Genomic DNA, 15324 nt, shown 5'->3' with positions numbered 1-15324 from the left:
ATTTTGCCGGCCCACCCCGGCCGTAATAACTGAACGCTCCCTAATACAACATGAGCGTGTGGTGTATTATAAAACACCTATAACCTGGTCTTTATTCGGGCTATAGCGCTCGTTTATTACCCCTTGTGGCCGTGTGTTACCAGAAACACATCGCTATGCCCCTTGGCCTAAGGCCTCGTGGAATAGCGATACGTTTCTGATAACACATGGCCACTTGAGGTTTAGCCCTCATGACCGGGTAATATGTGTTTAATATTAATCAATTTGGTGTCAAGGGGCATCTGTCACGCCCTCTTCACATGTAAGCTTACATTAGACTTTGTGCACGTGATTAAAATTTCATATCAGACGTTGGCACTCTGTTTAATCGAAAGGTTTGTCTGTGTTCTGCCCATTGTTCGACACATTCATTACATAACTGAAGAGTTGGCTTGTCTCATGTAAGTATATCCACAGTCTTATGATATATTTTAAAGGGAGGAAAGAATCCATTGGGCCGCATTGTATTTTGCTCAGCAAATGTTGACGACCTGAAGAATACCATTATTGCACACCTCAAATTGTCGAGGGATAGCATGGTACTGGCTGTGGGAGGAAACAAGGGGAACTTGGCGACATTATTTGTCGTTCTCGTGAACTTACAGTGCCATCGCGACATTCTGTACCGTTATCCAGACATTATAATCCGAAATTGCTGAAAATACTGGTGACATACATATGCTGGAAGAACGCGCGCCTCGCAGATATTTGGACTCTAAAACTTTGTCAAATCTTTTCTGATATACCACTTGTGGGATTTCATTTTAAAGCTCTTGGTGTAAGAAAACTTTTTACGGTCATGGTTTTAGGAGAATCGAAAATTTTACTCGTCTTCATGAGTCAATACGGGGATGGCGGCCATTTTGAATTTCAAAGATTCGGTAACTCTTGGGTAATTTGTTTTTCTCGTATCATAATTTGCACGGTGATCCTCAATTTTTATTCCTGATTTTGAAAGAGCTAGACAGTTGAAAGATTCCTTGAGGAAAGTTTGAGCAAAAGTTAAGTCTTTCATTTTCGAGGCGCATACGTCGTAACGAGCTTAAATATTAACTTTGACCCTGAAGTTGGTGGCATATGGAAATCAGGTGTAACTCATTGAAACTCTTGGGTGCTACATTGTCCTCTATCCCACTGCCCTGGTTAGCTTGTCTATCGAAATATCAAGTGTACGTAAACTATGGCGATAGACAAGTCTATTTAATACATTTTATGTTTAGTAATGTAATGATAAATGGATTTCAACAATGCGAATATAAACAGCTTTGTTCGAACCTAAGAATGGTGTGATTTACATCTTTACTGACGATTTAACAACATTAATTCTCTAAAGTGTATTGGTATACCACCTGTTATTGATGCTGTTGCTGTAAAAACTACCATTAATTGCAAACACCGGACTTTCTTCTCAGCATCTGTGAATGAACTCTTCACAATTTCACTTTGATCAGTATTGTCAGCTCGACATAGACACGCGAGATTCCGTCGGAGTTATTTTATGAATTTCAGCCGTGTGCATTTTGTGACAGTGTATGATGTTTTTGACAACTTTTTATGCTGTGGTTAAAATGGGTCACACGTAACGCTTTCATCACCGGTGTGTACGTGTTTCTACGACCCATGAGATAACATTCCTTTGCTGTTCATGAACGCCCACATCTTCGCTTGGCAAGGTCTTTTGTCCGGGCAGCTAGATGCTGGGAAGTGACAGACCCGTGCGAGTGCGATGACACGCCCATAAAGTTGATACTATCATCATTCATACGAGGGACTATGTGTGTATGCACATTAAACCATAGACCCTCGAGGTTTTTCTCGAGGCCCTATGATTAAACCCAGATCGTAGTTGATATCTGATGAGGGTGAACGACATGGCTTTCATAAACCTTATCACTTCTGCTTCAATGAAAGATCCATTAGCTGTAACTTTGGTCATTTTTTTATTTTGTTTGTTCTGTGTATCATCTGCAGTTTCTGGTTTGAATCCCTGAACCATGGAGAAATTCCTAATATTTAGCTCATAAATATACCCTATATGAGTTTAATCTGCATTGTTATTTTTTCAAATTTTGCATTCAGGTCCGGACTAGAATACATTTATCAACAATAACAATGGTCATTTCACATATACAGGCTGTGTTGGCAAGCAGGACACCGGGCATTGGTCATGATGATCGGATAATAGTAAATTCTGTAGTTGATACATTGAAACAGAGTAGTGAAAAAATAGTCAAAAGTTACAGCTAATGTCCCTTTAAAACATATTTCCGATGTCGTCCTGCAGAACCCTGGTTAATTTATGGCTGTCGCACCCCTTGTTATCTCACAGAATACAGAAATAAATTACAGCCCCTAAATTCGACATAAGTCCAGAGAAATTGATAAAAGTGGAGAAGGAGCAATGCAAGCTGTCAGGCTGTACTTTATCATGAGACCTTTGGGTCAAATTTGTGATATACATCTAAATTCTGATCGACGTATACATTTTAAGCAGCACCTGGTACATGGTGCTAGTCAGCGTGACGCCTACCGCGCCATGTCCGTCGCGTGAGAGAATCCTCCAAACGTACTCTCCATGTTGTCCCATGTTCTGAGTTTGCGCCACATTTCATTTCAGTTTGCCAAATAAATATAGGTACACAATAGAAAATATTGCCAGAAAATAGCGAGAAATGGACACTTGATCGCTTTTTTTCTGCGAGAACGCTGCGAAATTTGATTTTTTTCCTCGCACTCAATGGGCGAGAATTTATTTTGTCGCCCATGAATCTGCAAGAAACAAAATTATCGCAATCAAACAGCAACAATTTGTCTTCTTTGCTGTCAATCTGTGAGGAAAAAAATCATGCGAAAACAAATTAAATTCTCGCTGATTGGTTGCGAGAATTTTGTGAATTTTGTTTCGCGCAGACTCATGGCGAGAAAATAAATTCTCACCCATTGAGTGCGAGAATAAATCAAATCTTGCAGCATTCTCCCAAAAAGTCCATTTCTCGCTATTTTCTAGCAAAATATTTTCTACAAGTGTTTATAGATTAAGAGTTGAGTTTACTTTCCTTTCCTGATATTCGAGATGTGATGACCATACTTACAAAAATACACCATGTCCCAGTTTAAGGAGCAATATGATTTATTATGGTATTGACACTACCTACGATTGCCTTTTCAAGATATCAGAAAAATCAGCATGCACATCGTTAAATCTGCCCAAAAGTATGTATCATTTAAAATTCTCACTCTTGTGTATTATTGTATTTTAGGTGAAAACTGGACACGAAAAAATGTCGGTACCTAGAAAAAGCTATCTACACGCTGCATCAAGTATTTCATTAACTGGAAAAACTTTATGTGATGCACTCGACCAAGCAGCCACCGATTTCCCGGGTCGGGAAGCATTTGTCTTCGCTTTGAAATCTGAGACACAGCGGGTCACGTTCAAACAACTGCGGCAAGATGTCGTCGACCTAGCATCGGGCTTGGTTCACTTAGGTCTCAAGCCAGGTGAACGTGTTGGCATCTGGGCGAATAATTGTTACGAATGGGTGACATCGTTTTACGCGATGGCCTACGCCAAGCTGGTGTGTGTCCGTGTACCAGTCGGATACAACGAGTCATACTTGGAACATTTGGTGAAGAAAACCAAAATGGCGGCTTTAATTATCGGTCCAGGTGATCAAGAAAAGGTTCTTTTGAACGTCGCGCCGGAGGTATCAGATGAAAGTAGCTCTCTCACTGCAGCTGAACTACCAAGCCTCAAAACCGTGATTCACCTTGGCAGTGACAGAAAGCCAGGAATGATTCGCTTTGCAGACGTGATGAAGTTGGGAGATCACAATGATTTGAGACTGGTCGGAAAATTGCGAGAAACTGTTGATCCGGATGACGAAGTGATGTTGTTAGCTACGTCTGGCAGTACGGGATTACCAAAGGTGGTAGCGAAATCACATAAATGTTCTCTAGAGAATACTCACGTACTCTGCAGGCACGTTGCAGAAATAGTGAAAGCGGATATGTGCTGTATGTCAATGTCACAGTTTTTTCATGTGGGTGGGGATCTGTCCATGGTTGGGGGTGTGAGTCTCGGGTACAGAGTTATTATACCAGATTCAAAAAATGATGCAGCGATTGCCGTGAATTTGATCCAGGAAGAGCGCGTTACAGTAGCTATGCTCATGTACACACATCTCGTTGATTTTCTAAACTATTGGAAACTGAAGAAGCCGGATATGACAAACCTCAAGTGTCTTGTCACTGGTGGCAACAATATTCCGAAAGACATGCTGGAAGAAGTGAGACAGAAGCTCAACCTCAGCATTCACACAGTACTGGGAACCACAGAAACTGGTTTTATTACCATTAACAACAATCCCGAGAAATTCCAGAAAGTTGGCTATCCTCTGGATCACTACGAAGTTAAGATAATCGATGACAAAGGTCACGTCGTACCCCGAGGTACCGTCGGTGAACTTTGCACGAGGTCACCCTACACAATGCTGAGGTATGAGGGCGACGACGAACAGACGAAGTCGACTGTGGATCAGAGTGGCTGGTACCACACAGGCGACATGTGCAAGTTGGAAGAAGATGGCTGCCTGGATATCATGGGGCGGAAGAAAGATGTCATCATAAGGGGGGAGGTGAATGTTTACCCGCTTGAAGTGGATCGAGTTCTTGTCAGGCACCCTGCGGTAAAAGTATCACAAACCATCGGCGTCCCGGATGTAAGATTCATCGAAGAAATCTGTGCCTGTGTTTGTCTCAGGGAAGGAGAAGAGGCAACGGCAGATGAAATTTTGCAGTTTGCGCGCCAGTTTCTGCCGGAAAATCGCGTTCCAAAGTATATATTGTTCTTTGAATCTTTGCCGAGTAATCGCATTGGTAAATTTCTTCCAAGACAACTCCAAGAAAGAGCTAAAAAGATTCTTGGAATGTAGATGACTCCATGAACACTAACAGCCTGACTTAATAAAATTTTACATCAGTCAAAGCAACAGAACTAACTACCGATGTGATATAATATGAATTATATCATACCCGTATATTGGCGGCGCAAATGAAGTGATCTGATTGGTCGAGACGCGAAAAGAACCGTGGTATATTGGCGATATACCACGGCTAGCATACGCTCGAGCTCTTAGCTTGAGCAAAAATCCGTTTTTTGACGTTCCACACCAGTTTCAATATACTGTTATGATATAATAGCAATAAAGCATCGCTATCGCTCGTGCATATATGTCGTGAACTGGTCAAAATCTCGTGGTATGCAATCGCTGGGTGTGCTTTATTGCTTAATTTATCACCGTCACCTAAATTCTTCAAATAAAACCTCTTTCTGATGCTTTATAGATTAATTATGAAAGGTTACCGACATTTTCAAACGATCATCTGCTCACAAAATGTACAGTATTTTTGTTTTCAATTCTTAAAATCTTGGATGATTGTCTTCGTACTTGGGATTTCGGCAAACCTAACGGGGTGAACAGAGTATGCGACCTTAATCTGATGTTTGTGGTTTCATTGAGTAGTTACTGCTGTTACTGATACTCGCAGTGGTATCGTTATGGCATATATTACGGAAGCCTATGGGATATTCAAATATACAACAACATGCTGCACGCTACATTCACTGTTGACATCTTCAAAGCCTGAAGTCGCTATATTTCAGACGGCATTTGCTTTTACTTGGATAAATTTTGACTTTGTCAAACGGGCAGGTTTTTATCAACCATTTCTGAAAAAAAATAAAAATTGATTAATAACTTCACACAACTTTCACAGGGGTACAAGGGATTGACATATGGTGCAGTCAGTGTCAATAAGCACTGACGCGAGAACAGGGGATTGAAGACTGTCGCTTGAACAACGTGTTAGATTATAATAAACCAGAAAGTAACTGCTCTAATATAGACTCTGAAGGCTACTGATATCAACATTTACCATAAATAAATTACTTGTTGGGTACGATTATGGTGATATAAAATGTTAAATAATTAAATTAATGAGGATTATGTAAATGTCATACGCTTTGTCTTCTACATAAATGTACCAAGCAATTGTTATAATTACTTTGACTGCTTGACGATTATTGGTTCACTTGTCATTTCAATTTTTCAAAATAAATCTACAACAATGATATTATTCCTTTAATATCGAATTTTAATTTGGCAGAACATTTTCTGGCATCTGCGGTGTATCTTCCAAACAACGACAATAACACCTCAGGCTGATCGTCTGTATCCCTGTCTAGTTAGTCTCCATTTTGTGAGAATCTAAAAGTACGGCACTTTCCATACCGTACGAGATCCCCAAGTACTCAGTAATAACAGATGAATTTTGAAGATTTTGAGTAAATTTCAGAATCGGCAAAAATGAGTCATTTTATCGTGTAAGAGTGAGCAAAAGCATTACAGGCTGGCTCTCCAAGTTTGTCGCCCCCACAGTCGTCACTTGTACCCTGATCACCGACACAAATCTCACCTATTCCATCAAAAGTTCAACTATGCCCGATGGCAAACATGAAGATCCAAGGGGAAGATCGTGAACACAATGGTTAGAAACTGAAAGATGATCAGTTTACAATAACAGGCTATGCTGTAGCTATCACTGACAATACACCAAAAGAGTCCAAGGAGGATGCGGAACTCTAGTTTGCAAAAGTGAAAGGCAACTAAAAAGGTCCTGAGCGGGAGGTAATCTGCGAACCCCACGCTACCCAAAGGAATGCAATCGTTTGCTTCCGAGCATCCCTCAAAAATTCTTTCAATAGATTGACTGTATGTATTTTTTTTGTTCTCAATGTACACTTACATGTATTGCATGTACACACTTCGACATATCCTTGCATGAATTACTTGTGCATTTATACATTTCTGTTCTCATTATGTAATAATTTTTATTCAATTATCGCCCTCTAATATTCACTGAATTTAGCAATTATTAAATTGATCAAGCAAACTTACTATGACTGGCATACAGTTATTTTTCCGTTTTCTTTTCACCCCGTAGCTTCTCCACATGTCTTTAAAGGGACTAAGCCGGCCATTTCTCATGAATTTTGTTTGATGCGAGATACTACTTATGTTGTTTGTCTTGTCGAAAGATACTGAATGAATGGGTGACCAAGCATATATTCTACCCCGGTTTTAGACACGGTAAATGAAACCAACGTGAAAATGATTTTTAATTTACAGTGGTGAAGAGGATGTGGTTCATGCGAATAAAACAAATCAAGTTTTTTTATATCCCTGCACCGTTTCCACCTGGCTGCATTAACACAACGTTATCCTTTCCTGTAGGGTGGAACTTGATGTCAAAACTTTTATATGCAGTGGAATCTTTTTATTTCTAGTTCAAGTTACATAAAAATTTGCAGACTGTCTCTCCTGAAAACGGTTTGAAAGGCGTGTGGTCATAAAAGGTACGACACAGCATTTTGTAGAAGTCATTTCTCTCTGTCCGGTTCACTTGTGATACTTTTCTTTTATCGAAGATCTTCCTTGAGGTTGAACACGTTATTCTCAGTGCAACACATGGACTACACATGTATTTGATGGGAACTACTGACATGAAAGCTTTCATAGTTAAATTGAGAATGTGATCAATAGGGTGCTTCACACTTTTGATTTTCTTGTCTCATTCGCATGTCGCTGATGTATGTTTTTATTACTAAGATTTAGAGACTAGTCCCCGACTGCTGCACAACCAAACAACAACAGTAGCCATACAGCATGGTTATGTTGGCCTTTACAACAGCTTTGATAATTTCAGTTCTAAATACTTATATTTTGTAGTGTTTTCTTTTTTCCGGAGATGAAAGTCTCACCAAAAATGAGTCACTGCCCTTTTTTATGTCCGGCAACGCTTATATTACTGTTGCGTGTTCCTCATACAAGAGAACGTATATTGACGCTATCTCTGATGTTCTATATACTCGACCAGCCACTAGGCCAAATTATTCGAAGGCGAAGCTAGGAAAAAAGATGTACTAATTTTCAAATCCAGGTTCAAACGATAATTTTTCATCGTTAACGTTCATATACAATTGCGCCATCTCTCCGAAATTTGGTTGAATTAAATCTGTGATGTGAGCGACAGGTTGCGTACTGTTTAATGACATCGAACAGGTGACCTACGGAGCACTTCTGTCATGGGGATCTGTTCTTCTGAAAGGCTAGTGTGATTTTGTTTTCTGTTTCAAGATCTGTTCGTATGATTTCTTCAACACAGAGAATGAAAGCTTGATGGCGAGCCAGGTGGGTAGAACATCTACAACCAATCCCTGTAAGTGGAAAAGAGAAAACAGACCCCATTGGCGGACATAAGTCCATAGTAGTGCCATGATCAAAATGTTGTGTCCTCTGCATTCCCTTCATCAGTCACATATCTTGATTTAAACCAAAATAACTATGTAATTTGCTGGCTCTCTTAGTCACACTTGTGACCAACACTCTTCACATTTACGGTAGCGCAGTATGATGAAATTTCATGTAATTTCAAAACTCTGAGAATGACAAAGGGTTCAGAGAGAGTATGAAAAAGATGGAACCATGTCATAAATTACGGCCTGACACATAGCAGAAACAAAACAAACAAAACAAACAAACAAACATAAAACACGATGACGAGACTCTGGGTATGCTGAAGAAGTAACTGTGGCACCAGAGACGGAAATTGTAGAAATCGTTTTTATTGCAGATATTGAGTGCAGAGGTGTACTGATTGGAAACTTTGTTGAAATATTTGTCATCCGCTTCTGTGACTGTGTAATACAGATGTTTCAAATCGGCCCAAAATACGTTGTAGCAACGACTGGACCGACAGAATTTTGGAGTTGCAGGGCCACTGGCTTCTAACATATATACGTTTATTTGCAAAAACTGACGCAAAATCGTGATTGTCAACCACTTAGAATAATGCTGGGAAAGATGACAACATTGTACTCAAAATATGCCATATTATCGTTGTTTACCTGAAGAGCGTGAGAATAATATCCATGGGTTCTGTTCTCCACACCAACAGTTGCCAAGGCCTGTCTGACATACTGCTTTGCGTTGGGTACAGTCGCACATGTCCTAATGTTGTTTGTCATGTTGGTAGATACATAATATGGCATAACTGACTGCAGAAAGAACAGACATACATTTAAAGTGAGTTTTTTCAATTTTACGTTTAGTCTTTTCATGAGTTGTTGTACTCCTAAAAGAATATTTCGCAAAATGGGAGATTTAGTGGTTTTCTGTCAATTTTGGCATGTGTTTTTTTCAAAAATTTTGCATGGGTACCCCATATTTTTTTCATATCTTTGCCATGTACACATAAAGATTATTTCAGAAAAGTCAACTTCAAGAATGTCCCAACATTTTTTGGAATGGTAGCGTACCTCCTTAAGGTAGAACGCGTCTCGGGGACAAATAGTTGGACTTTCAAATTTTATCAATTCTTTTCTGATCTACTACTTGCGGGGGCTCATTTTAAAGCTCTTGGAGTAAGAAAAATTTTCAACGTCTTAGTTTTTCGGAAAATCCGAAATTTAATTTTTTCCCATAGGGTTACAACACGGATGGCGGCCATTTGAATTTCAAATATTTTCCTGTACTATTTTATCGTTTTTTGTAAAAAATCTTGCGAGTTATAAATGGTGAAAATAGTTTTTCCTGGGTAAATGACCACAGAGCTACCACATATGTAAAAATCATCCTTGGTGAACTTCCCCTTTAAGCGGGTGGCCGCTTTTTTAAAAGCAGCGCCCTCACACGGGCATTTTGAATACCAAGGAACGCCCCTTTGACCATATATGGGCATATTTAGATTACAGGTGACTGTATACCTTAAAAGAAGCATCAACGGATCAATGGAAACTGTTTACCCATGAGTTGAAGTGGATGGAGGAAAATTTCAAGTAGAAGATTCCGTGCCCGATGAATTTCATATCAGATCTGTCAACGTGGTTTCAGTAGAAATTTGGAAACCGATTAAACATATGCATGTATTGGATACGGATATACTTAATGACATCCTTTTTCCATTACTGGTTACGTCTTGAAACCAAACCAAAGCAAACAAAACAAAACAAAATCAATCAAACCACACGTGTCAAAAGATGACATTCTATGACCCGTGACCCTTGCAGACTCCTTCAAGTTGCAAGCAATGTCACGTTGGCACACAAATTTAAATAATCGGACACTCTGAAGTTTTATCTTGTCTTGCTGCCCTATAATAACGCATTTCTCTTACCTTTGTTGCTGAGTACACATTCAACAGAGCTGTAGGAACTTTGCCTATCCCTGATGAAATGTTTATAATCGCTCCCTTTTTCCTGTAAACAGAAACAACATTAGTCCAATAAATAAAAACATTCAGGCTGATAACTGAGGTTAGGGTTTAGAGGTGATAGGTCAAACTAGCAATTAGTTTCATCCACTCTGGTTTGCATGATACAGTGGTTCGACACTTGGATACCGTGCGGGTCTGAATATTGAAGTTGATTTGTGGAATATTTTGTTATGAATGGCATCACACTTTCTCAAGAATTTTTAGACTGACTCAAAATTTATAACTAAAGCGAAATTGTATTCATATCAAGGCGTCAATTACTACAAGGTGTTACTTACTGTTTCAATTTTCCCCAGATTTTTTGAAGATAAAGAGTTTAAGTTTTCTGAATACACAAGACAAAAGAATCATACAGCACAAATTTATCGACTTTTCTGTTTATCGCCCCATATTGAGGGCGTACAAAATATGAGAAGTTAGATCCTCGTTCAATTTTTATTTCCAAAATTTCTTGCGAACATACCTAGAAATCATTGGCTAGGTAGTCTTACTTATCACTTTCATATTGGTTTTGATTAAATGTAAAATTTACTGACGATGTATACCTTTTAGTCATCTCTGGGAGTACGATCGCTGTCATGTGAGTTGCTGCCAGGATATTTATATTGATGATATTATCGATGTACTGAAAATCATCAAGAGTCAAGAGTGTATTCGTAAAACAATAAGGTTTGTAATCTTAATCTTCTGGAAAGTAGACTTTGAAAAGGATTCGTATGCTCATTAAGGATACACATCTAAAGCAAAAGACAAGATTGGCGAAGAGATAGATGTTCAGTAAAAAGAGGTAGATTATTTCTAAATGTACGTTTCCGATTTCTGTGTAGCTTATACAACGGTAGTATTATATTCAAGGGAATGGAAAAGGATGGGGTCGTGCAGAACTGCGCATGTGCAACATTCTTGTCTACGAACAATGCAGATTCATGCACGGTATCTAGATGCTTCAGGTCAACGTAGCTGCAACGTTTCGATGTTACATTATGACAAAAATGTTTTAACTTTCCTCAATCAACAGCATGCCTTGGATACAGTGTTTACATCGGTAGTACGGGTCCCGTACGATCTTTGAGCGCAGTTCCGACGACACCCCTTACCTTTAAAAGGTCAGTTTTCCTGTCCTCGTTGAGTTGGTTCTGTATGAAGCAGAATCACCTGTTTATGTTATTTGTTATAGGATCCCTAGTTTAATCATTTCATAACTTTAGTGGACGTACAAACCTTGTCTAATTCTGGTGTATCTGCAAAGTACCCAAAAGCTGATCCCATGCCGACGTTATTGACCAATACGCCAATTTCTAAGTCAACCATTTCCTTTGCAATATTGTAATATACTCCTGGTCCATCAGCAAAGTTCACAACAATCACCTTGGTTTGAACATTGTAGTTTCCTTCTGATGAGGAAAATAAAAGTGAAATTTTGTCTGAAATAATTAATATAGAGGGCGCCATCAATGTACAGCAATGTCAACTTTTAAGGAAGGATGAAAGACCGGTACTTCAATATGCACATGCAACCATGTTTAAAGCATTTCATAAATGCACCACACAAACATAGTAAGTTCCGCTATAGAAGATAAATTACAATCTTACCAATCTCCTTGGCAACTCTCTCAAGTTTCTCCTGAGATCGACTCAACAGCACTACGTTGAGACCTTTCTTGGCCAACTCTTCGGCGTAAGCTTTACCAATGCCATCTGTACAGCCAGTCACAGCTGAAGAGAGGTGAAAGTGCACGTATGGTGAGATAAAATGCATTTAAGTCCGAAAGGGTACACAATGTTTGGTGCTACCATGTCCATTACATTGTGTTTCGAAATACTTTATATTGATTGTTTTATTGAACAAAAATAATAAAAGTATAAAGACTGTTAAAGACCTATTTAACCATATGAATATTATTATTAAATCACAGTATTTCACCGGGGTTATAGCTTTCTTTCCATCACTCAGTAGGTACGGGTCACTCTTGATACAGCCGTCGATATACCGAGTGTCCGATAAGAGCTTATAGCTTATAAACTCTCGTCAACCAGTTCGCCAAATCTAGACTCCACTGTGTTACTCACGATCGAGAGCATGGCCACCAAGTTCACCTTATTTGATCAATTTGATATGCCCCTGTCACGTGACGCTGTCACTCTCGAAACGTATAAATGAAGCCTTTTATGTTGAGTTTGTCGAAGTCTCGGTAACTGTTCACAGCAACACCCTGGGATATTAGTAAACAATGAACTTTTTACTGTTTGCCTCGGCTTATTAGCGTAAAATACTGCAAGCCACATCGTAAGCGGTCGACCAATGAGCGCATCTGTAAACTAGACAAAAGACCTGTGTTTTATAATCGTCTGCGTCGTATCTCAGACAACAATGGCTGTCTGGATTTTGTTTTCAACTTGCCCTTGACCACAGGCGCTTGAATATTCAGCATAAACATGGAAGTAACGTATATACTGTAGCCCCGAAAGCCATGTCAGGCATAAAGCAACCCGGACATTTCAGCTTAACCAAGCTAACTCGGTCCACTTTCGGTGTTCAATTAACATGAACGATTTGATTATTCATCAAAACAATCATATACTCCGCTCGCCTTGTTCTGATCCATACGTCAGTTTATCCCAGAACTCTCATCCAGTAAACATTACTTGATGCACAAGTCGTGAAAAGTATTTGTCTAAAAGTGCGATCTAATAAAAAAAAATGGATCAAAACCATAAAAGCGAACATTTGGCTTTGATCGAATGTTTACCAGTCAAGGTTAGGTCAAGGCTGGTTATAAACTGAAATAATTTCATTGATAATATTCATGTCTTATAGGATATGGCTTGTGAAATGAATTGGGGCTGTAAAATTGTAGTGGACCAACAATGTCAGAAAAAAAGTGGCCAAAAGCGAAAACCAGGGACCCTGTCGAGCCCTGATATACATGTATCCACTACTGTAGGACAGCTCGAATTGAAGGCGCACGTTTTCGATATTACATAGTTCTATACAAGTATGCTGGATTTCCTTACCTGCCCACTGTCCAAGTTTCTTCACATCCACGTGTAACTTCAATAATGGACTTAAAACGAACACCTTGACAAAGTTCAAAGTGCAAAACGCTACCTTTAGCGTCACATATGAGACGCTAATAAGGCCTGCGATGGTGAACAGGGGCTGAAGACGGCCGAGCGAACTGGTAATATCGAGTGACATGTTAAAATTTCACTGCGTCTTTGCAAAAACACTGGTCGATAAAACTTCTATAGATGTACAGCAACGGCTCCTGCAAGGAAGACGCCAGTGATATGACTTTGTCTTATAAGAAGACCGACAGAGGCAAATATTCGATAACTGCTCGTGCACTTGACAATCAAATGACACTGCCTCGATTTGGCTAACACAATAGCTATACCCTAGGCTTTGACCGTGGTATAACGCTTTCTCTTAGGGTTCAAGGACGATGACGATAGGCGTGACGTATCTCTGTATGCACGTCTAGGTGTTGCCACGGTCCCGCTATGATATAGGGGGAGGGGGCGTGGTGTTGTCAAAGTGGCATGCGCCTCTAAGCTTAAAGTCTTAAATTTAGCTCAAAAGGTACGGAAACTTCTTCCCATTCTCTTCAAAAATCAAAATTCAAAATCGGGGTGTCAAAGTTCAAATTTGTATCAGAGTATAGAACAAATACACCACGTAATTCCTTTATTTATCGTGCAATAAATTATTTTAACAGTTTACCTGCTGTTTTTCACGATATCACCTCTGTACGCCAATTTAAACAAATGCTTAAGAAATATCCTCCAGTGTGATTATGTGTAGGTTTTGCAGTATTGTATACATTTGCTGTCTTTTTGTTGCCACGTGATTTTACTTGGTCTATCTTGTTATATATATTGCTTTTTTATTCCCGTAAGTATTATTTAAGTTTTACTTATTACAATGTTTTATTATATTTTACACTGGTCCTCCCTGGAAATCAGTACATTTTTTGACTGAGGGAGCTAACCAGTATAAAGATGAATAAATAAATAAATAAATAAATAAATAAATAAATAAATAAGTAAGTAAATAAATAAAGTACAACTTATCCACTTTTGTTTGAAAATTCAAAATGGCTGTTATGTTATCGGTGTGTTCCCTCTACTGTAAAATTAAATTTTCGATTTTCACAAAAATTCAATAGCGAATGCTGTATTCACTGCACAGGCCTCAAAGCCAGTTCATACAAGCAGAGTACAAAGTATTGAAAAAAAAATCCCTGACAGTTTGAATACTTTCCCGAAGTTCACACCTCCAACAACAGCCTTGAAACTCAGAACAAACACTACTGTACGCAGTGCCTGGGTGTCGTGGAAGTCTTGTTCCAGTAATGGTATAGGTAGCCAGTACTCGGAGCTCGGATGGTGGCCACGTGAAATAAACAAATATTTTAAGACCAAGACGCGCAGTATATTTCAGTATAAATCTAGATTTTCAATTATTGTTATCAAAGAGGTATTGAATTTTAAAATGATATATTTGTTCAAAAAATACACTTTGCTACATCTGTCAAGTTTCCGATATTTTTTCTTGGTGAGTTGTGTGTGTGTGGGGCCCGGAGGTGTCCGGTAATAAGGCCAAAGTAATTAAATTCTTTGTTTTGCGTCCACTCTAAATGGGGAAAAGGTACGCGTCTAAGCGGCTGAAAACACACACAAGAAAATTAACACAATGTAATTTGATTGCAGCAAATAAAAAATTGTAACAAAATTTTAGTTCAGAAAAGCTAAGCCATGGCCTAAAATTTCCTATTCAAATACACTGCGTGTGTTTTTCATGAAAACCTTAAAAACCTAAGCAGGTGGGGACGCAAAACAAAGAATTTAATTACTTTGGCCTAATTCGTTGTATCGATTGATTGGGCATTGTTTTCTGCATCAAAGCGAGCTCGAGGTAATGAAACAAAGGTGTCTTCCTCTTTGAAA

General features: G+C 39.0%; 2 protein-coding genes across 2 annotated transcripts; one reads left to right on the top strand and one right to left on the bottom strand.

The window, feature by feature from the left end:
* The first annotated feature begins 328 nt into the window (after positions 1-328).
* Positions 329-6997, top strand: LOC139129578 (medium-chain acyl-CoA ligase ACSF2, mitochondrial-like). Its single transcript, XM_070695221.1, has 2 exons — positions 329-440; positions 3300-6997. The coding sequence occupies exon 2, from the start codon at positions 3321-3323 to the stop codon at positions 4971-4973; it is 1653 nt and encodes a 550-aa protein (XP_070551322.1). The 5' UTR covers positions 329-440; positions 3300-3320; the 3' UTR covers positions 4974-6997.
* Positions 6984-13750, bottom strand: LOC139129579 (very-long-chain 3-oxoacyl-CoA reductase-like). Its single transcript, XM_070695222.1, has 7 exons — positions 13390-13750; positions 11968-12090; positions 11596-11768; positions 10920-10999; positions 10276-10357; positions 9008-9157; positions 6984-8317 (listed from the first exon to the last, which is right to left on the bottom strand). The coding sequence occupies exons 1-7, from the start codon at positions 13571-13573 to the stop codon at positions 8210-8212; spliced, it is 900 nt and encodes a 299-aa protein (XP_070551323.1). The 5' UTR covers positions 13574-13750; the 3' UTR covers positions 6984-8209.
* Positions 13751-15324: the final 1574 nt, after the last annotated feature.

Source organism: Ptychodera flava, chromosome 3 (genome assembly GCF_041260155.1).
Source record: "Ptychodera flava strain L36383 chromosome 3, AS_Pfla_20210202, whole genome shotgun sequence".
NCBI lineage: Eukaryota > Metazoa > Hemichordata > Enteropneusta > Ptychoderidae > Ptychodera > Ptychodera flava.
Note: the sequence above shows the minus strand (reverse complement) of the source record. Positions and strands in the feature narration are given on the sequence as shown.

Excerpts from the sequence above, each read along its gene's own strand:
- LOC139129578 (XM_070695221.1), top strand. The coding sequence starts at position 3,321 with ATGTCGGTACCTAGAAAAAGCTATCTACACGCTGCATCAAGTATTTCA.
- LOC139129579 (XM_070695222.1), bottom strand. The coding sequence starts at position 13,573 with ATGTCACTCGATATTACCAGTTCGCTCGGCCGTCTTCAGCCCCTGTTC. Across the intron at positions 11,769-11,967 it reads GAGAGTTGCCAAGGAGATTG|AAGGAAACTACAATGTTCAA; the intron begins GTAAGATTGTAA and ends TTTCCTCATCAG. Across the intron at positions 8,318-9,007 it reads ATTATTCTCACGCTCTTCAG|GGATTGGTTGTAGATGTTCT; the intron begins GTAAACAACGAT and ends TTCCACTTACAG.